General features: G+C 55.2%; 1 protein-coding gene across 21 annotated transcripts in view; it reads left to right on the plus strand.

Moving 5' to 3' along the window:
• The window catches only part of TCF3 (transcription factor 3), a 69,568-nt gene that overhangs the window by 36,811 nt on the left and 11,118 nt on the right, over window positions 1-21,639 (plus strand). For 15 of the 21 annotated variants that reach the window (XM_061355976.1, XM_061355987.1, XM_061355988.1 and 12 more), the window contains 9 exons: window positions 3,518-3,591; window positions 4,293-4,389; window positions 9,183-9,250; window positions 12,721-12,850; window positions 13,986-14,035; window positions 19,561-19,663; window positions 19,945-20,084; window positions 20,249-20,375; window positions 21,242-21,300. In XM_061355976.1, coding sequence (XP_061211960.1) covers window positions 3,518-3,591; window positions 4,293-4,389; window positions 9,183-9,250; window positions 12,721-12,850; window positions 13,986-14,035; window positions 19,561-19,663; window positions 19,945-20,084; window positions 20,249-20,375; window positions 21,242-21,300 — 848 coding nt within the window. The remainder of the gene's footprint in view (window positions 1-3,517; window positions 3,592-4,292; window positions 4,390-9,182; window positions 9,251-12,720; window positions 12,851-13,985; window positions 14,036-19,560; window positions 19,664-19,944; window positions 20,085-20,248; window positions 20,376-21,241; window positions 21,301-21,639) is intronic. The other 6 variants (XM_061355993.1, XM_061355995.1, XM_061355978.1 and 3 more) reach the window with 2 other exon arrangements.

Raw genomic sequence — 21,639 nt, forward strand, 5'->3', positions numbered from 1 at the left:
CAGGCTGCCCCAGCCCAGCTCTCTCAGCCTGGCTCCAGAGCAGAGCTGCTCCAGCCCTCGCAGCATCTCCATGGCCTCTCTCCAACAGCTCCAGGTCCCTCTTGTGCTGCTGCCCCAGAGCTGGATCAGGGCTGCAGGGGGGGTCTCCCATTCACACAGCAGAGGGACAGGATCCCCTCCCTGAGCTGTTGGCCTGGAACTGTGTGTGCTCTGATATAGAAAATCTATGCCCAGGGCTCAGGCAGAGTTGGGGGCGAGGGAGATGCCTGCAGGATTTCCATGTCACCCAGGGGAGCCCAGCAGCACATCAGCAATGCCCTTGGACAGGACACACATCACCAGGTGTCCCAAGGTGCTTCCATGTGTCCTCTGGGTATCTGGCCTTCCCTCCCAAGCTGCTGGGACAGAAGGGTCCAGGTAGGATGCTTGGGTACCCTTAGGTGAGCGCTTGGAGAGAGCCCTGAGGATGCTGGTGTGGGGCTGCCTGAGCAATGTCCTCACCCTAGGCTTCCCCATCTCCTGCCCCTTCCTCTTCCTCCATGTGGGTTAAGCCCAGCTGCTTGGTGCCAGGCTGGGTCAAGGGCACCTCTGGTGTGACCACGTTTGGTGCTGGCACTATCTTTGGTGATTTTATGGTGTGAGCAGAGCAAAACCCTATGGATTATTGGGGGAGAGGAAATGTAAGGGGGGGGGTGGGTTCCAGAAGCTTTTGCTTTAGCCAGAGCCAGGATTTTGGCAGAATTTTAGATCCTTCCTTGGATACCGAAGGAGGGAAGAGCAGGTTGGCATTGAATGGAGGACAAGCTGCCAGAAGTCAAAAGCAGGCAGGCTGTTTTTTTCCTGGTTTCATCCCAAAAATCCCTGGATTCTTCAGACAACTGCAGGCTGAAAATGGGATGGGTTTGCCGGCACCTTCCATATCAGTGGCTGCAGCTCAGTGAAGGTGTGAGGCCTTTTTGGCCAGCAGGGATTGAAGTGCAGCACAGCCCTGCCCTGGCAAAGGCTCCTTCAGAGGCGGCTGAGCCTTGGGCTGCTCACTGGGAGCAGCTCGTGCTGAGTGTTTCTCCATGCATAGAACACATGGGAGCCTCCTGGTCTCAGCTTTTGTCTCCTGTACCACCCACCAGCTCATCTTCCTTCCTTCCTCGGGGAGTCCTGGGCCCTGATTTCTTTTCCCACCCAGGAATTTTGCACCCAAACTCCCTGCGGAGCCCACCCACATCCTGCCCCGCTCAGCATCCTCTCCGAGCACATCCTGACCTGGGGATGCTCCTTTGCCATGGGGTGGGTTAGAGACAGGACCAGGGGCTGCAGGAGGTGATCCACGACCCGGGAATGCCCATCCTCATGGTGCAGGGATGGGCATAGTGATTGAAACCCCCATGCTATGGCTCCCACCCCTCTGGGGCTCCTGAAGCACTTTGTGGGGACACTGGCTCCAGCCAAGCCTGGTCGATGCCATGGCCCTCGTCCTTCCAGTGCAAAGGGGCAGGTTTGCCAAGGACATCTGAGGCTGCAACTCCTGACCATTGGGAGCTTTAAAAATCCCCATGAAAGCAAAGTGAAGAGCAGGAACGTTTCTGCCTCCTGCTCTCCATTGGTGTTTGCAGGATATGCAGATGAATTGCTGTAGAAAAACACATTAGCAAAGCAAAAGTTTATTCTAGGAAGTAGGAGGTGGGAGAATTGGCAGTAATTCTCCCTAGTATCCAAGGTATTATTAGAGGCTTATCCCTGCTCTGCACAGTAATCACATTGGAAATTTTTGATTAGAAAACAAAATCTAAATGAGAATTATGAATATTCATTAGGTGTGTAGATTAATATGCATAATTATGTAAATTAGACAGCAATTAAACACCAATTCTCTGGGGAAATGATTAACACAAAGGCACCGAAATAGAAGGATGTAATTTGAAAGAAGTTTCTGGTTAAATGAACAGTGAGGGGAGTGAAGGAGACAAATCCACGGCGTGTTTGCCATAATAATCAGCTTTGCTAAACTGGAATTGGTGTGTGCCCTGCAACCCTGCCCCCTCCATGTCCTTGCTCCTGTCCTGCCACCCTCCCATCCCTCTGCTGTCACCACTGCTGCCCGCAGGGCTCTGCTCCTAAAGGAGAATCTCCTCTATGCCCTGTGGGCACCTCAGCTACTGGTGCTTTGCTGTGTTGGAAGGGGTCCCTGGGGAGTACTGGGGGATGCTGGATGCTGCCTGCAGCCTCTGCAAAAGGTTTTTCGTGCCACCCTATGGCAGATGTGGCTGCATCCCCCTCCAGCAGGGTTGGGGTTCGGTGGGATGAGGCAGGGACGTGGCTCTGGCTGATGCCATCCACGCTGCTCAGCCTCCTGCAGATGTGGGGTTTGTCCTTGGCTGAGCTCTCGGTATCTGTGTAGCATGCGCAGAGCCCAGCCACAGGGTGCAGTGATGCCCATGCCCTGCCGGGCTCCCTCTTAAATCCCTGGCTTTACCCCCATTGATGTGAACAGGGAGATGCCAGCTGCCACTCACTGACCCCTGCTCACCCACCCAGGGCAGCAGGGACAGAGCAGCACGGTCTGCAATCCTGCTGCCGAGTTGTCAGGGCTTGTCTGAAGGCAAAGGTGCCCTCCATGCAGTTGTGGTCCCAGTTTGAGCTGCCAGAGCCCTGCTGCTGCCACTCACTGCCTTGTTCCTTGTCCTGGTGGGTGTTCCCCATGTCCCCTGGGTGCCTCGTGCGCTCGCAGCCCGAGAGGCGCAGCCTGGGTGGACCTGGCACATGATGAAAGGAGATGATTTCCTACACAGTCTGCGTGCAAGCGCATTGCAAAACCCTCCCCTTTGGTCTCTTGCCATTCTGGGTTGGGTCCCCTTTGCCCAGGATATGCTTGGGAGGGCTAAAACTGAGATGAGCAGCAGCCATGCTCTGATGCGCCCCATGCTGACAGTGTACCTTCCTCTGGGGGACCACGGGGGCTTAAATAACAAATGCCCTTGAAGGAGTGTGTCCGAGCCATAGGCAGCGTTGTACCTCCAGCAATTCCCATTCAAGGCTTTCAGCTCTGGGTGCTCTTTAATCTACTTGGGTGCAATGAAGAACAGAGGCTGCTCCATGACCTGGCAGCACCAAGGGCAAAAATCAGGTCCCACTGGAGCATTGGGATGGGTGCAGTGAGTTTTGAACTCATTGTCCTCTTCACCATTGGTCTCCAGGGAGAAGAGTGTCATGGGTGCTCTCTGCAATGAAGTGGGTTAAAATACTTGGTTCTTCTCTTCCCACTGTCCTGTGTTTTGAAGCATTTCCAGGCTGGGCTGGAATTTGCTTTGTGGTGGGATTTGCTTTGAAGTTTGTGGAATAAACTGCCAGCCAGAGTGGGAAGGTGAGGAGGGAGAGGGAAGGCTCGGTCACACCAAGTGGAAGTGGTTTATGCATGAAAACATTGGTTTGTTTGTAGAAGGAAGAGTTAATTTTGTGAGAACACCTTTGAGGCTTTGCTGATAAAGCAAGAGTAACCTTTGTTCTTCCTGTTTTTCGGTAGGTTTGGATGAAAGACCGGGATCAGGTTCCTGGGGAACGGGAGATCAAAACAGCTCCACATTTGACCAAGGAAGGGTAAGGATGAAGTCCAAACACAGAGCTCCAACCAAAATAAACAGGGGCTTTACCAGGGCTTCTCAGTGCACGTTTAGGTTGGGTCTAACCCTGGGACAGCTTTTCCTGCCCCATTTTGGACATCTGGATCTCACCATGGGCAAAGCTTGTTCACTATGCACAGCTTTGGGAGCCCTCAGTGGGGATGGAGAGCACAAGAAGGGTTCCACAGGGGAGGCTGCAACAGCATGTAACTGAGGAGGGGAAGAGAGGAAAACATCCACTGAATTGAAGTGGTGTTATTTTGACAGATGCTCATGTTTTAACGGGTTTGTGTGATTCGTTTTTGCAATGGCACATTTCCCTTCCTTTAGATCAGTGCTGGAGCAGGGGCTCTGGTGTCAGTTCTCATTTTATGAGCCTTCTCTTTGCCACTTTGCCTCCTCCTCGCTCGGGCAGGGGCTGCCTGGCTCTTAACCTGGGGGGTGCTGAGCTTGGCCAAGGCAGAAACTGCCTGAGAGCTGTCAGCGTGGGGCAGTCCCCTTATGGCTGTGATGCCGTATCCTCTCCCAGTGCCATGACCATGTGGCTGCAGCACCCTGCCCTGCCTTGCCATGAGGATAAGATTGTTTCTCTGCCTTTGACTTTGACCCTTCCTGCTATGGGAAAGACTGAGCTGTGACAGCTTTGGGGCTCGCAGTAACTCTCCTGTGTTGCTTCAGCAGAGCTATGGTGAAGGCCCCCACTACGGCGAGCACAGGGACCTGCCGCCTCACAACAGCATATCTTCATCACCATTCCTGGGAGCTGGACTCGTGGGTAAGTGCATCTCAGCTGCTCAGCGTGGTCAAAGCAGGGGAAATCCAACACGGAATGGCATGGGGCAGTGGGAGTGTTTGCACTGGCCAGGGTTGCTCTTCCCCTATGCTGGACCTGCTCCAGAAGGTGTTCTCAAAGCTGTGGTTAAAGGGGGTCTCATCGTACCACCATATTTTATGCATGTGGTTATTATCCCCAACTTTACAGTAGCACCCAGGGGCAATAGTGTAGATTGATGCCTGCTGTGCTGGCATGGGATGGACTGAATTTGCTCTTGGGAGCTGGTGAAGCAGCACTGGGAGAGAGAGGGAGAAAAGATGTGCTAATCGATAAAGATAGTGCAAGAAGCTCATGGTTGCTTTGCTTTCCAGCCTTGCAGCCCCACAGCAGTGCAGGTAACACAGAGAGCTGGAATGGGTTCTGTAGGGTCTCTCCTTGTGTCCTGCAAGGTTCTGGCAGCCCCGTCTGGCTCCTCCATCCCCTGCTGCAACTGGGCAGCATGGGGAGCTTGCAGAGACCAGCAAGTGATGGTGATTGTGTGTGACCAGATGCGTGCGACACTTTACCCAGTTACCTCTTGCAGCTCGGGGGTGGGAGGGGAGATTGAGAGCAGAAAATACCCATCCTGAAGGGCTTAAAGAGTTCTAATGACATTAGGGCAGGAATTGGGGTTAGTCCTCCCCACCTTTGCCCGCACTGTGGTGGTTAAAACCCTCCGGTGAGTATAGGAGCAGTGCTGGGGCAGGGCCCTGCAGCTCCTGCTGTGTGCTGGCGGTTTGAAGGTTGGGGTTCAAAGGGGGACTTGTGTTTGACACACAAAGTCCCCACCATACGTGGTGGTTCCTCCTGTAGAGCTGATCAGAAGGGAGGAGAGAGGAGCAGGGTTGTGCTGGGGAGTGGGTAGCCCCTGTGTGTATGCTCCTGGGCTCACTCGCAGCTCTGCTCTCCTCTTGCTGGTGGGGAGGATGATGTTTAATTGCCCCTTGGGGATCCTGCTCCAGTGTAGAAGAGCATTTCCCAGCAGCTTCCCCATTGTCCCTCTGCAAGGGTGGTTATTCCTTCTCATTTTCTGCCCCAGGAGGAAGTGAGCGAAGCAGAAGAGATGTTTCTTAGCAAGACAGGGCAGCCTTGATGCACTTGTGCGTGGTTTAATGGGGGTGTGCGTGGGGGGACCCATCCCAACCTGTCCCACACCTGAGGCCAAGGCAGCCTGAAGAGTTTCCAGCTGAGAAGGAGCTGCCTGGGGAGGAGCACAGAGGTTTCCCCTTTGATGTGTGCAGGGAAGACGTGTTTGGCTTCCTCTCAAAGCCAGGGCTCCCGGTCTTTGGCAAGTGCTGCGGCACTCCCCAGCAAGGCTGTGAGCCCAGGCAGTCCCCGGCACATGGAGCCAGCCCTCGGCTGCTCCAGTGGGTGATTCCCCACTGGCTCCAGTGCCTGCTGGGACTCCATCTTCCCATGCCAGTGCACAGCGGTTGGGTGCAGCACTGGGAGCTCCACTGCCCAAACTGGAGCTGGGGAGGAGGGAGGGAGCAGCCAGGAGAGGCTCAGGCCTCATCCCATTGTTCATAAACTGGAATGGGGTGAATTAAAGCAGAAGCAGTGAATTTTGGAATGTGAGCACATGAAAGGAGCAGATCAGAATGGACGTGTCCAGTGGTACTCAGTGAACAGAAGGTATGTGAGGCAGTGATTGAATCATATCAGAATCATGGAATGATTTGGGTTGAAAGGGACCTTGAAGCCCGTTCCTATTCCTCCTGATGAGGTCTGAGCATCCTTGGCTGCGCGGTGCTGTGACGAACCAGCTCATCCCAGAGGGAGAGGAGGAATTCTCCAACAAGGATCTGTAGGGACAGGACAAGGGGAATGGCTTTAACCTGCCAGAGGGGAGATTCTCTTATGTTGTGTTTGCTTTCAGTCACCACCCTTCAAAATCTACCCCTCTTTTACCATTCATCTTCAGGGGGGGGAATTGCTTGAACACCAGGAAAGTGATAAGCCAGAAGAGATTTCTTTCTAGTAATTATTTCAAGTAATTAGCTTCTTTTCAGAGGAGTGTTTCTAATCTTGTGTGCATTGTGAGATGTGGATGCGGTGCTGCCTGGACAATGGTTTTAATCTGCCCACGCACTGGGGTTGGTTGCTGCTCCTGGGCTTTAAACTTCTTCTTTCAGTCTGGAGGTGTGCTCTTCCTCCCCTTTTTCCCTCTCATGGAATTCCCTCTGCCATGGCTGGGGTGGTGTGTGCTGGGGCTGCACCAGGGCTCTGCTTGGGGATGGGGCAATGGGGGCAATGGTGTGACCTCCCTGGGGGAGCACAGGGCACTGTGCCATGGCTGAGCACTTGCATCCTCCCAGCAGGAGCTGGCAAATCCCATAGGAAGGGATGAATCATCTTTTCTTGGCTCTTTGTACACATCTTGGGGAGCAAAAAGGCAAAACCCCAAGAGTCCTGGTGAAATGCTGCCATAGTCCTGGGCACCAAGGCCAAACCCCATCACTGCTGGAGCTGGCAGCAACCTCAGGAAAGAGGAGGCTCGATTCCATCACCTTGTCTGCAAGCCCAGAAGCAAATCTACCTTTGGGGGGGAGAGAGCACAAACGATGTGGGAGGGTTCTAGGTGGGTCTGGGGGAGGCTTCATCTGAGATCTCCAGATCCTGCAGGAAGAGGAGAGAGGCTGGAATAGCGCTCATTGAGCAGGGTTTGAAAGCAGCAGAGCAGGAGAAAGAGCTGGCAGGGGGTTGGAACTGGGTGAGCTTTAAGGTCTCTTCCAGCCCAACCCATTCCATGATGCCTTCCTTGATCCATGAAGGTAGTGGGTTTTGGAGCATTATGGTGCAGAGTTGGCACTGGGTTGTGACTCTTCACCTTCCTGTGGTCACTGGGAGAACTGGTGCCAGCAGAGGTGTTTGCCTCAGTGCTTCACCACTCAAACCACGCACTGAAGGGTCAGTGTGTTCACAAACAGGAGGCCTGGCTGTTGCTGACCAGCTAAACCAGCATGGCATTGCCCTGCTTTTCCTCTGCTTGAGGAGTAATCACCATCCCCAGCCTGCTGTGGGATTGGTGTCCCGCTGCCGGCTGCAGGCAGAGCTGCTGCTAAGCTCTTTTAGAAAGGAGGTCATATGGGAGATCCAGCCTCTGACATTTTGACCTTTACTTAACGTTTAAGCCTCCAAAACAAAACAGCACCATTGGGAAGGGGGGGGTGTCTCAGGTTTGGGGTTATAGTGAGGGAACCCACTGAAATTTAGGGTTGAGTTTAAGGTCCCCGTACTAAGGCTGGAAAACCATGCAGTCCCCTCTCATTTCCCATCCCTCTGCCCTGTGCTTCAGCAGGGACTGCTCTGGGGAAACCTGCTCCTCCTCCCCTCTTCATCTGCTCCCCAAAACCCTTTAATGGTGCGTGGAGCTTCCTGCCAGCCCAAGCATCACCCCAGTGCATTAACCTGCATCTTGGCAGGCTTCAGTGATGGCTTTAGCTTAAGCAGACTGGTAGAATCCTCCCCGCTCCCAATTTTGCTTACTGAGCCAGACCAGAGGCAGGATGCGACCGCCTCTTTCCAGGGAGGGGGTGGCAGAGCCCAGCATCTCCCAACCACATCACAGGCAGTGGCCCCCACACTGGCACTGGGCTGCTGATGGAGCGGGACCATCCTGCCCTGGGTGAAAATCCTTCTCAGTCATCATCTCCCATCTCTCTCTTCCCTCCTTTCCATGGTGGCATCATTAATAGACTGTAATTAACGGGGGGGGGATATATAAAATATCCTCATAGATTTTCAGCCTGGGTTTAATTTATTTATTGATTTTAAATATAAAAGAGCTGCTTCCCCACTGGAGAAGTGTCTGGTTTTGCTTTGGGGGTGGGTGGGGAAACCCCAAAGCACACTGTTGTGCTTCCCAGGCAAAGCATGGAACTATTCTAGTCCCTTTCTCCGTGTGCTGGGGTCCTTCCCTGGGGTGCCAAACCACCCTGGAATCCATGGGTGCTGCTTGCCAGAGCCCACAGCACGCTCTGGGGCAGTGACTGCAAGGCCATTTCAGACTGGAAACACTTCACCATGTGCTTTGGGTTTCTGGCTTTATTTTTCCCCCCTTGAAGACACGGTTTTAGCAGTGTGTGGGCAGGGTGCTGGGGAGCACGTTTGATGGGTGCAGAAGTTCACGTGCGAGCACTGTGGCACGTGGGTCTGCATCCTGGGATGCTCTGCCTATGGAGCCCTGTGGTCCAGGAGGAGCCTGCCCAGTGGGACCTGATGGAGGGGGCTTGGAAATGAAGGAAATGCTTTTCTATAGAGTGCCTGCTCTTTAGATCTGGATGGGGTTTGGAAAGTTGGAAGGGGAAGGTGATCCCTGTGCTGTACGGAGCTCGGCACCACGCACTGCTGGAATTAGGTTTCCTATTGTATGGAATGCGCCCGTGGAGCCTGGTCACTCCCACCTGGCTTTTGGGTTGCTCTGTCACCGTCTCTGCCAAATTCGGCTGGCTTTTTGGAGTGTATCTGGAGGGATTTGGTGGCTCTGGTCAAACACTGCCAGTTTCCATGGCCACAAGCACTTCCCTGCAGCGCTGCAGTTGGGGGTTTTGCTGTTTATGGAGCAGCCCAGCTCTGCTGCCCGTGAACTGGAAGGGTGCTCCTGGTTTAGCAACAAGCTATTCCTGGAGGCAGCAACCTCTGCAGATGGGCAGAGGAAGGATTCCAAGGGCAGGATTCATACCCTGAGGGAGGGATGCCTGCAAAATCTCCCCTTCCCTCTTACACAAAACCTTGTCTTTTCTCCACTGTAGGGAAGAGCAGTGAAAGAACCTCGTACTCCACGTTTGGAAGGGACACAGGGATGCCAGGACTAAACCAGGTAAGGATAAAATGTATTTTTTGCTTCATTTATCATAGAATCATGGAATGGGTTTGGGTTGGAAAGGACCTTAAAGCCCATCCAGTCCCAACCCCTGCCCCTGCCAGGGACCCCTTCCACTGGAGCTGCTTGCTCCAAGCCCCTGTGTCCAACCTGGCCTTGAGCACTGCCAGGGATGGGGCAGCCACAGCTTCTCTGGGCACCCTGTGCCAGCGCCTCAGCACCCTCACAGGGAAGAGCTCCCTGGTACCTCATCCAGCCAAGTTGGGGATAAAAAGCAACCTGAGGGTTTGCATCTCGCCTCTCTCCTGTGCTCAGAGAGGTCTGTTGGGTATCAGCAGTTTATTCAGGCGTGCGTTGCTGGCTCAGGGGAGTTGTCAGAGGTTAGAAATGGAGTTGCAGCAGCTTCTCAGTTCTTTCCAGAACCTCTTCAAGCTCACTTCTGTCATTACTGTTATTCCTGTTCCTAGCTGATGAGTATTTCATCAGATAGGACCCAGCCACACTGCCCTCTGAGGACTGTCAGCGAGTCAGATCCACACAGCACTTCTCCTTGTGCCAGGGTGGCTGTGGGCAGAGGAGCACTCCAGGAGGCACCTTCTCCTTCCAGCTGCCTGCCTTGAGGCTCTCACTTTGCCTCCAAGTATCACGCTTGGTGTGCACCTCTTCCTCCCCAGCCAGCATCTCCATGTCCCCACATTCACCAGTTACAGGGAGGGAGAGTCTGTGACATGGTTTCCATGCTGTTGGAACATCATCTTGGTGTGGATAGAATCATAGGATCCCAGCCTGGTTTGGGTTGGAAGGGACCTCAAAGCTCCTCCAGTTCCAACCCCTGCCACGGGCAGGGACCCCTTCCATTAGAGCAGCTTGCTCCAAGCCCTTGTGTCCAACCTGGCCTTGAGCACTGCCAGGAATGGAGCGTAATGGATGGATAAAGGGATGGATTACAGGCAGTCTTTCAGTTTTATGATCGTTCTGTCAGCGCAGGGCCTGCAGCAGATGCTCATCTCAACAACAGAGAGGGACACAGCCTTTAGCAGCAACAACCTTGCCCTGTTGGATCACCCCATGTGAACCCCAACAGGATAACCAGGGTCAAAACTTGCTTCCTGTCAGGAATACTCCAGGCATAAATCAGAGCCCAGGAAAGCAATTGACCAGCCCTGAGATAAATCCAGTTTGCTGCTTCCAGCATCCAGAAATAGTTTCTTTGGGAAGGAGCGAGCACCTCTGCTTTGATGTGCTGCTGCAGCTGCCCCAGGGCAACAGTCCCACCATTTTATTCAGGGGAGCAGCTCTTTGGCCGGACAGCTTTTTACTTGATACATGTACACACACACACACATATTACATGTTTTAATTTCACACAAATTCGTCATGATTTCCTCTTCTCTGAACTGAGGATGTTTCCTTTGCTGGAGCAGCTGTGCTGGCTGGCTGGACCAGAGTGGCTTTCATTTAGCACTGAAGCTGCTAACCCAAGAATGGGACGGATGCCAAGCCTTCCTTTTGAATGTTACGGTTTTGCTGGGCTTTGGGGAGGAGGGGGGAGATGGGAGGTAACAGAAATGGGGTGGGCAAATGTTGCTGCAGCCTGGGAGAGGCCCTGCAGTGGGCGCATGGGTCTGGATCGGGTGGCAGGGTGGGAGATGGAGCCTGTTTGATGCGGAGGGGAGACAAAACCCCTCTTGTGTGGGGTGCTGGGAGGCGAGCGGGGCCGTCTGCACGCTTGCTTGGGCCCTTAGAACAGTTGTTGCTTCTGTCTCCAGTTTGGGGGGGGGGGAGGATGGGTTGGGGGTGACCTGTTCCTTTTTTCTGTCTGAAAAGAGCTGGGAAATTGTCCCTGGTGCTCCCCAAAATTCCCTCGTCCAGGGCAGAGCTGCAGCTCCCCGCTTGTTTACCCCATAACCATCTCTGGAGGCATCCCCAGGGAGAGGGAACGGGAAGAAAATCCCTTTTTCCAGGAGACTGCCTCACTATCTCCATGCTTCTCTGGAGATACCTGCTGCAGGAGCCGGCATTCCTCTGGGATCTCCTCCAGGGTGCTGTGTCTCTTGCTTTTCTTGGCTGTGCTGCTCCGCTGTGCGGAGCGGTTTCGGTGCAAAGGTAATCTGACCGGTGGAACAGATTGCAGGAATTTCACCAGCTGTGAACACACGAGCTCCTCTTTCCCTTCCCAGCCCCTTGCTGGAGGAGACGGGGGAGTTGAAAGCATGGAGTTTTCTTTCCAGTTTCCCCAAAGCCTGAAATCCTCCTTTATTTCAGCGGGTTGCCCTTGGAAGATGGGTCAGAGCTGAGCTTTTGATGCTGAAAGGCCCTTTGCCAGCTCTCTGATTCCATTAAATACATGTTACTTTCTCCCAAGGTGAAAGGGGCAATGCCGTTGGGCTGCTCCCATAGGAAAGCCATACTTGCTCTGCTTCAGGAGCCAGCAATCACCCTGGGCTCTGGCTCCACACTGGGAGCTCAAGGTCACCTGGGATAAACACGAGGGAGGAGTTTCCTCTTTTCAGAAAGAGGGGTTTGACTTTTCCCTGATAAAAGGCAAGAGAAAACCACCTGCAGCAGAAGCATTGCAGCTCCCTCGCATCATTCATGATGGATCTGCCTGCGAGATGCTGGGGATGGGGGAGAAAGCATCAGTGCCAGCACCTTGGGCTGGGGTTGGGGACCAGGACAGGCTGAGTCGATGGGTGCTGCCATGTAACTGCGCCTGTCTCTTGCAACTGGTTTAGAGTTTGCTGATGGGTGAGCTCTGCATCGGTCCTCAGCCCTGGCCAGGTCTCTGATGAGTTATGGGGGTGATGGACAGCATGGGGCCGCTTGTCAGACCTGTCTTTTGAGGATGGGTGGACATGCTGTGACCATCAGGTGTGTCCCCACAGGGGCCAAAGCACACCAAAACCTGTAATTATAGAATCACAGAATGGTTTGGGTTGGAAGGGACCTTAAAGCTCATCCAGTTCCAACTCCCCTGCCCCACACTCTGGGGATGCAGCCCAGTGTAATCCTCTGCTGTAAAACCTTGGTTGAGTTTTGTCCTCAGTGAGGCCATGGGGCAGCCAGGGAGCACTGTGTAATGAGCCCCCCCAACCTGGTGGTCACCTCCTCTGTGCCTTCAGCAGGCTGGGGCCATCAGTCAAAGGCAGAGCCTTGTCCTGCCCTGTTGGGGACTGATCTGCTCCACACTATGGTGCCTGTTGGCTTGCATCCTTGGGTGGTGGAGAGGTTCCTTCCTGGGGTCCAGTGAGAAAACACAGCTTGAAAACCCTTTCTTATTGCACATGTACTCCCCCACTGCCACCCCCATATTCATGTATTTGCTTTTCCATCTGGCCCCTTGGCTCCTCTGGTTTTCCCCCCCTCCGCTGTTGGAAGGTGGCTCAAGGGAGCTCTGGTCTCCCCCAGTGAGCGCTATGCTTTTCCAGCCTGATTATAGCAGGGCTTTTTCTGTCTCCTGTTTGCAGACCGGTTTCCTGCCCAGCGAGATGGGAATCGCCAGTCCCAGCACGCTCTCCCCCACTGGGGTGAAAGGGGGCTCCCAGTATTTTTCTTACCCCAACAACCCTCGCAGGAGAGGTGCTGACAGCAGCATAGGTAAGTCGCTTCGTGTTGCCCTCGGATGCTGCTGCTGCGGTTCGTGCCGCAGCGTGGCCTGATGAATTCATACATAATGTGAATATAGATGGGGTGTTTTTAAAAGGGGTTTGGGCTCTGCATCGTGTCAAATTCCCCCTTTCCTGGATAACGTCAGAGGAGGTGAAAGCAGCGAATGGATGGAGGTTCTTTTAAAACTGCCCCTGAGCCACACTGCACATGAGCAGTTGGTCATGGAAAACCTTGGGCCGCCTTCAAGGTTGGTTTCATGGCCAATGGCCCTCCCTGGAGCCCTGTCCTGCTGCAAGGAACCAGACTGCCAGGAAAAAGCCATTAAGGAGAGATGGGAGGTCCAGGCACTGCGCCCAGGGACATGGGCAGCGTCTGCTCCAGGACCTCTCCCTGCCTACCTGCCTCCTGCCCTGTTCCAGAGCAGGAGTTGCCCACAAGCCTCTTTTTGCCCATAAGCCTCTTTGCTTTGAACACAGGCTAAGGTCAGGTGTTGAGTTCAGCTTTCAAGTGAAGACAAGCCCCCGTTCTCCAGAACTTGTATTTCTTGTCACAGTTCCCCCTCCAGAGTCACTTTCTTGCTGCTATTTTGGGCTTTCCCCACCAAACGAAACCAGAAGCGACTGGTGTTACATCTGTTTTTTTTCCAGTGCTGTTCAGAAAAAGGCAACCACTTTGATATCACCACTTCAAAACACTGCTGGTTTATGGTGGCAGCTTGGAAACTTGGTCTTTTGCATCGGGTCATTCTGTGTGATGAGTTTCTCCTCCTGAGCTACAACCCGGTCGAATGCCTGCTTGGCTTGGTGGTACCTGCACCTCCTTAGCTGTGGCTTTCTTGAGTTGTAAGCTAAGAAACCCACAGTGAGCACCTCTTTTGGAAGGGGCTGCCCTGAGCACATGTTGTGGGGTGAAACCCACCTTCAAAGGGTGCACACTAGGTGAGGAGGAGAGGTTCATCCTCAGACGTTTTCACTGGTGATGCTTCTTTGGCTATGGGGCATTTGGGATTGGAGCTCTGCCTGTAGCTGCACCTTCCATCCTTGCATACTTTTAGCTTGCTGTTATTTTCCCTCCCACTAACCGCCTGCAGTAATGAGATCCTCTCTTCTTTTATCTACACCAGATGGACAGCCCAAAAAGGTCCGGAAGGTGCCTCCTGGACTCCCCTCCTCGGTAAGTGGCAGGAGCATTTTCCCTGCAGGGATCTCTGTTCCTCCATCCCCTGGGTGTCCCTGCTCTGCCATGGGAGCTGCAGGTCCAGCCACCCCCAGCATCAAGGCCTTGGATTTTAGTACGATGGGGCAGGGTTTTCCCAGCTTCCTGTGATGGAGAAATGGGGAAGCACTGTGGGACTGCAGTACCAGCACATTAATAGGAGTGAAGGAGCTTCAATGCTTCCCGTGTGGAGCAGCCACTGGTGGCATCTCCCCATCTGGAGCCCAGACTCCCCAGAGCACCTCCTGCCCTTTGCTGGCTCTTGTCTTTCTGACGTTAGGTCGTGGAGTAAAATGTAATCCTTGGTGTGCTCAGATTTCACTCCAGAAGGGAAACCAAAGCAGTGGGAAGGCGGGCAGGGAGCCGGGGCTGCTCCAGGTGTGTGCGCTGCCGGGGCTGTTTTATAGGAAAGCCGAGCAGCCTGTAGGAATATGTTAGCCATGCTCCCGCGGCTGTTACAGGGGAAGAAACTGAACAATGTCTTTGTGGCTACAAGTAATGGGATCTCCAGGAAAGCTAATTGGAGCGGGCTGGAGGGTTCCTGCAGGCCTGCGTCTGGATGCATTCCTCACCGGAGCGTTTGCGTGCTTGCAGGGGGACGGGCAGGCTCTGTCCCGCAGGCACATGGAGCCCGGGCTGGGGCTGTGCTGGAGACCTGCCCTCTCCCAAGTGGGCCACAGCACCCGCTGCCAATGGTGATCTGATGTGCCCGTTCCCCAGGGAACTCCCCTGTGTGTCCATCCAACATGGGGGAAGCTTCATGCTGTGGGGTTCACTTGCTGGTAGCACAAAGCCTGGTCTGCAGCCTCTACAACAGGCTCTGCCCTAGGAGAGGGACACTGGAGGCAAACAGTGGAGCCAGGCTGAGAGAGCTGGGCTGGGGCAGCCTGGAGAAGAGAAGGCTCCTGAAGGGGAGACCTTAGAGCAGCTCCAGTGCCTAAAGGGGCTGCAGGAAACCTGGAGAGGGGCTTGGGACAAGGGCCTGTAGGGACAGGCCAAGGGGAATGGCTTGAACCTGCCCGAGGGGAGACTGAGCTGAGCTCTTAGGCAGAAGCTCTTCCCTGTGAGGGTGCTGAGGCGCTGGCACAGGGTGCCCAGAGAAGCTGTGGCTGCCCCATCCCTGGCAGTGCTCAAGGCCAGGTTGGACACAGGGGCTTGGAGCTGCTCCAGTGGAAGGGGTCCCTGCCCGTGGGAGGGGTTGGAGCTGGAGGAGCTTTAAGGTCCCTTCCAGCCCAAACTGTTCCATGATTCTGTGTGACCCTGAGATGCTGATGTTGGGAGGATGGAGGGAGAGGAGGTCACCGAGGCCGTGCCAGATTGGGCTCAGAGTGGTGATGGGTTCACACAGACCCACATCATACAGAAGTGACTCCAGCCAGCAGTGCTGAGTTGCTTCAAGAGTCTGTGTTTGAAGAGGGGAAACCTGCTTGAAGCACAATCCCTGTCATCACTGGGTCGAGTTTCCCTGTGAAATGTGGAGCTTTTAAAGCCCAGTTGACATGTGGGGAAAACATCCCTCCCAACAAATGGCCCTTGTTTGGCCTCAGGTTTCAAAGGCCATGGGGAGAGCTGCCCCTTGTCCTGGCTGTGCCCTCAAGGGCCCCAGTTCTCACAGCAAGAACCACTCTGCCAAAACTCATCCCATTCCATGCTGGAGCCACCACTTCCACACTGGTTTTCCCAGCTCAGGAAGCACTGGCTGTCACCTCAGCCATCCCTTGACCACAGGGCTGCTTCTTCCCTCTGCCCTCTGGTTGCTTCTTGGTTTGTGTTTGAACTTCCACACCTGGGCAGAGGAATCCTCATGGATGCAGCTAGGGAAGCGTAGATCCGAGCTGCAGGCCTCAAAGGCAGCAGATCAAAGGCTCTTTCTTGTCCCACTTGCCTGCGTAGGAGCCTGCCCCGTGTTATCACTGGGCCCCATGCAAAATAAATAGGTTAATCAGCATCTTATTAAAATAAAGTGCTTTAATGTGTAATTCCCTGGCTGCTTGGAAAAACTCACCGAGGTCAGTGGCTGGAATAGTTGAGGGTGCTGAAATGGGGGTGATTGTGCCAGAGTCACCAAGAGGCACTGATGGTATGAGATGGGTAAAGAGGGATGATAAAACCCCAGCCTGGTTTGGGTTGAAGGGACCTTAAAGCTCCTCCAGCTCCAACCCCTGCGACGGGCAGGGACCCCTTCCACTGGAGCAGCTTGCTCCAAGCCCCTGTGTCCAACCTGGCCTTGAGCACTGCCAGGGATGGGGCAGCCACAGCTTCTCTGGGCACCCTGTGCCAGCGCCTCAGCACCCTCACAGGGAAGAGCTTCTGCCTAAGAGCTCAGCTCAGGCTCCCCTCGGGCAGGTTCAAGCCATTCCCCTTGGCCTGTCCCTACAGGCCCTTGTCCCAAGCCCCTCTCCAGGTTCCCTGCAGCCCCTTTAGGCACTGGAGCTGCTCTCAGGTCTCCCCAGAGCACAGCAGAGGGGCAGGATCCCCTCCCTGAGCTGCTGCTCACTCTCTGGGGGTGCACCCAGCACACGGGGGGGTTCTGGGCTCAAGGTCATGGGGAGCTTCTCATCACCCTCAGTCCCTCCTCCTCAGGGCTGCTCTCGATCCAGTCTCCCCCAGCCTTTGTGCTGGGGATGTGAAGGCGCTGCTGGGGAGGGAGGGCAGAGCCTGTGCCTGGCCCTTTGGGGTGAGCTCCTGTGGAACAGCTGCTGGGCTGGGGCAGTTCATGCTGGGGCTGCCCCTGGGCACGGAGCCCCTTCCTTCGAGCCTCCCTGCCATGGGCAGCCACAAAGGGGAGCGCTTGAGCCTGTGCTTCCCGCAGGCTGGTGTGTGCAGGGCTGGATGGAGGCCCCCGAGCCCCCGCTGCAGCCGGAGGAAGCCAGGAGAGGGGTTTTGTGCAGGTCGATTCCTGCAGGGTTTGGTTCCTGCAGCGTGCATGGTGCTTGTAAGTGAACCCCCAGCCTGCTCCCCGCTCTGTTCTGCTCCAGGTCCCACCCCAGTTCATCCATTTAAGCTTGAAAACCGGGGAAGGGGATGGGGGATGGAGGATGCCGCAGAGCCCTGCGGATCCATCCCGGCGCTGGGGCTGCTCCAGCCGCTCTCTGGCCGTGCTGGCAGCTCCGAGCGGAGGAAATGACCTCACCTGGAGGTCCCTGAGGCTGCTGCCAGAGCTGGGGCGCGCGGTGGGGAGCAGGAGCAGGGCCCTGGCGCTGCTGATTTACCGCTTCCTGCAGCGTTTGGCCGCCGGCCGCCGGCTTTGGCTGCTCCCAAGGCACGCACGTGGGGCTGGGGATGCTCCGGGAAGAGCTAAGGTGGCTTTGTGCACCCTGCTCTGCGCTGAGCGGGGAAATGAAGGGTTTGGAGGGGCCAGAGGCTGTTTCTGGGGTGAAACCTGCCCCTTCCCTCCCGCATCCAACAGGAGATGGGGGAAGACGCAGGGGTAATGAAGAGAACACAGCAAAGCGAGCTCCCGAGTGGTTTGCAGCCCCTGTTTTGCTCATCCCTGCTGTTTTATTCTCCTCATTTTCACTCTGGATGGATGAAATGGATGTGTGTGTGTGTGTGTGTGTGTGTGTGCATGTCCCCCCCTTCTCCCTGCTCCAGCACAGCTGCCTTGCGCGCTGGCCGGGAGCCAGGCACTGGCAGATGGCGCGGGGCTATTAGACGTGCTCCAGTCGATTCCCAGTCCCAGCTCCCGCCATTTAATCAAATGATAGGAAAGGGCAATTTACTGGAGTCCTCTCTGCGGCCTCCTCCATTCCCCTGCTCTCCCCGGCCACACGTGGTGCCCGCATGCGGCTCCCTGCGCCCACCTCACCCGAGCGCTGCCCTGCACTGGTGCACGAGGGCCAAGGGATGTGGGGTTTCTTCTGTGAGCAAGGGATGGAGGCAGCTGCCAGCGTCTGTCAGGATTTTCCCTTCCCCCTCTCTTTATTCCACAGAAACCCAGCCTGGGTTGGGTTGAAGGGACCTTAAAGCTCTTCCAGCTCCAACCCCTGCCACAGGCAGGGACCCCTTCCACTGGAGCAGCTTGCTCCAAGCCCCTGTGTCCAACCTGGCCTTGAGCACTGCCAGGGATGGGGCAGCCACAGCTTCTCTGGGCACCCTGTGCCAGCGCCTCAGCACCCTCACAGGGAAGAGCTTCTGCCTAAGAGCTCAGCTCAGTCTCCCCTCGGGCAGGTTCAAGCCATTCCCCTTGGCCTGTCCCTACAGGCCCTTGTCCCAAGCCCCTCTCCAGCTTTCCTGCAGCCCCTTTAGGCACTGGAGCTGCTCTAAGGTCTCCCCTTCAGGAGCCTTCTCTTCTCCAGGCTGCCCCAGCCCAGCTCTCTCAGCCTGGCTCCAGAGCAGAGCTGCTCCAGCCCTCGCAGCATCTCCATGGCCTCCTCTGGCCTCGCTCCAACAGCTCCAGGTCCCTCTTGTGCTGCTGCCCCAGAGCTGGATCAGGGCTGCAGGGGGGGTCTCCCCAGAGCACAGCAGAGGGGCAGGATCCCCTCCTTGAGCTGCTGCTCAGGCAGAAATTGTTCTTTCTTTTCTGTATTTCACACATTTCCCTGTAGCTCTGATGCCCACAAGTTGCCTTCAGCTCCTTGATGCACCATGGTTGCAGCCACCCACTGCCAAAAGATGCTCAGTGCAAGGGGCAGGAGTTGCCTTTGGGGCTCTCTGTACACCCCCAGCTTCGAGGGAACCTGCTCTAAGAAGCAAGAACCTGAGCTGCCAGGGGAAATGATGTATTAAAGTGCAATTGCTGGTGCTTTTCAGAGCTTGTTTTCTATTGCACCACCACCAAGAAGAAGCTCTTGGTGTTCTGGGCAGTTACAGTAATAGAGGACAGTTCTGCCCCTTCTTGCAGGGGGAGGACATCAGCTCGGAGGGATCTGGCTGGGTGTGGGGAAAGAGAAACTGAGGGCAGGTTTCCTTTGCAGAGAGCTGTGTCTTCCAGGCAGAGCAATGCTTTTGTGGGTATTGAAGGAAAAAAAAACCCCAAAAACCACTATTAGTGGTTTCAGAATGAATCAATGGGGATGAAAATAAGGTGTAACCAGCAGTGCTCGTGTCATTTTGAGGGGCGTTTCAGTTTCTTTGCGTGCTGGATTTCTGCTTTTTGCACTGGCACGAGGTGATTTTCAGTCAGAGCTTTCGAGGGTGGTGGATTTAGAAGGAAAATCGGCTCTGAAGAGCTGTGGCTGCCCCATCCCTGGCAGTGCTCAAGGCCAGGTTGGACACAGGGGCTTGGAGCAAGCTGCTCCAGTGGAAGGGGTCCCTGCCCGTGGCAGGGGTTGGAGCTGGAGGAGCTTTAAGGTCCCTTCAACCCAAACCAGGCTGGGATTCTGTGCAAACAAAGAAACCTTCCAAGGTCCGCTCAGGCCTCAGTTTCCCTTCGAGTCAGAGGTTGATTTCTGTGAAGGGGTTGAGCAGGACTGACTCTGTCCCCATAGGGAGGATGTGGGGCTGTGGAGTGGCTTCTCTTGAACCTCTTTGCTGCTCTGCAGGTGTATCCATCCAACTCAGGTGATGACTACAGCAGGGATCCAGCTGGATATACTCCCTCGAAACCTCCCAGCACTGTGTATCCCGGAGCCTTTTATATGGCAGGTGAGTTATTAACAACCCCAGTGTCCTGCAAGCTGGACAGAGCAGGGGCTGCCAGGCCCATTATGGGTGGGAAGAACTGCACAGCATGGGAGATGAAGGGAGTTTGGGGCAGGAGTGCATGAGCCACAGAGGAGCCCTGGAATGGCTCTGATGTGCTCAGGAGGTGATGCTCAGACACAATGGGGACTGATGCAGCCCCTCAGCCTGACTGCCCTCCCCCTGCATGGACTGTTGAACACTTGCAGCATCCCTGCCCTGCTCAGCTCTGCTTTTCCTTGCAGATGGGCTCCATAACTCAGCAGACCTGTGGAGCTCTCCGGGTGCCATGAGCCAGTCGAGTTACGGTGCCATGCTGGGCAGCTCCTCCTCCCCACTCCCACCAGCCAGCGGCTTCAACAGTTTACACCAGCATGAGCGCATGGTAATGGGTCCCCACGGGTCCCCTGTCCCTCTGTAGCCAGTGACAACGGGTCCCCTTGTCCTGGAGCTGGCAGCTCAGGGTGGATGCCCACAGGGAGGACCAGGGTCCTGGCCTGGATGCTGATGCCTCTTGAGGCTCTGACCCTTCTCTCCTGTCTCTGCCAGAACTACCAGCTTCATTCAGGAGAGGTTAACGGCGGGCTCCCCTCCGTGTCTGGCTTCTCCTCTGCCTCCACGCCATACGGTGTCTCCAGTCACACGCCTCCCATCAGTGGCACGGACACCATGATGGGTACGTATGAATGGCCCCAGGCCATGGGATGGTCCTCAGCATGACTGCCCCCCACTTCTCCACTGCCATGCAGAGGCTTAAGGGGAAGATGTAAAGTCTTGTGCAATAGCTGTGTCTGATGGATGCACACGCTTACTTCATGCCCTTTTTAACCCTGCATGGGGTTCTGCTTGAGGAAGAGGCACAACGAGGTTACTGCTGCTGGATACCTGGGCAGGAGGTAGCAGGGAGACAGGGTTGGGGGTTCCACCTGGCTTGGTGGATCTGGGAGGAGACCAGGATCTGGGACCCTGTCTCCTGGAGGTGCCATGGCTCAAGTGAGCAGTGGGATTTGCATCTGCGTTGTGGAGAGGCAGGGGAACGTGTGAAGGTGTTCATCTGCATCCAGACTGGGAGCGTTTGTGTTGTGTTTGGGTACCGTGTTAAACCCCCGAGTGCTTTCATCTCTAACCCTGCTGAACCTGTTACAGAACCTGTTACTGGAATGAATTCCTGTTCCCTAGGAAACAAAGATCCTGACCTTGATTTGTAGAAACCCTCTTGTTTAGAGGAGGGAGAGCAAGTTTGGGATGGTGGAGATTTAAGATGCCCCATGAAATATGGGCCATGCTGCAGCAGAAACATCGCTGTTGATGGCATGACACCCTCAGCACCTTCATGCACCTTCATCAGCATCTTATAAAGATGTTCCTGTGGCCCAAGGAAGGCTTTGGGGTGGAGGGGGGGGTGCCCTCACTTGGGCTGCTCTGAGCTGGGAATCCCTTTCATTTCCAAGCAAAGCAGTAAGAGTCAGAGCAGGTGAGCCCAGAGAAGGTCTTGTGCAGGTGCCTTGTCCTGGCAGTGACGTCTGTGTCCTCTCTCCACAGGTAACAGAGGAACCACAGCCGGGAGCTCAGGAGACGCGCTCGGGAAGGCACTAGCATCAGTAAGAGCTTCTGCAGCCCCTTGGCCCCGTCCCTGCTTTGTTGCGGCACTGCACCTTCCCTCTGTAAGAGGGAACCTGTAGGCAGCAGGCAGCATAGAGACATTGAAAGGTTTGGGTGAATGCATGGCAAACAGCCTCTCGGGGAGGATTTCCCCTCTCAGTGTGCTGCCATCCTGAGGCCTGGTGCTTTGCAATACCCCTTTTTGGCAGATGGAGAAACTGAGGCATGGTGGCCCTGCCCATGAGCCAGGTCTGCAGCCATCCAGCCTGGTGCTGGTCTGGCCAGGTCCTACATGACCCTCCTACCAGGACTTGCAAGTCCCAGTAGCGCTGGGTCTG

This window comes from Neopsephotus bourkii, unplaced genomic scaffold, assembly GCF_033783945.1.
Source record: "Neopsephotus bourkii isolate Nb327-2 ecotype Australia unplaced genomic scaffold, CSIRO-AGI_Nbou_v1 NB_838, whole genome shotgun sequence".
NCBI classification, from domain to species: Eukaryota; Metazoa; Chordata; class Aves; order Psittaciformes; family Psittacidae; genus Neopsephotus; species Neopsephotus bourkii.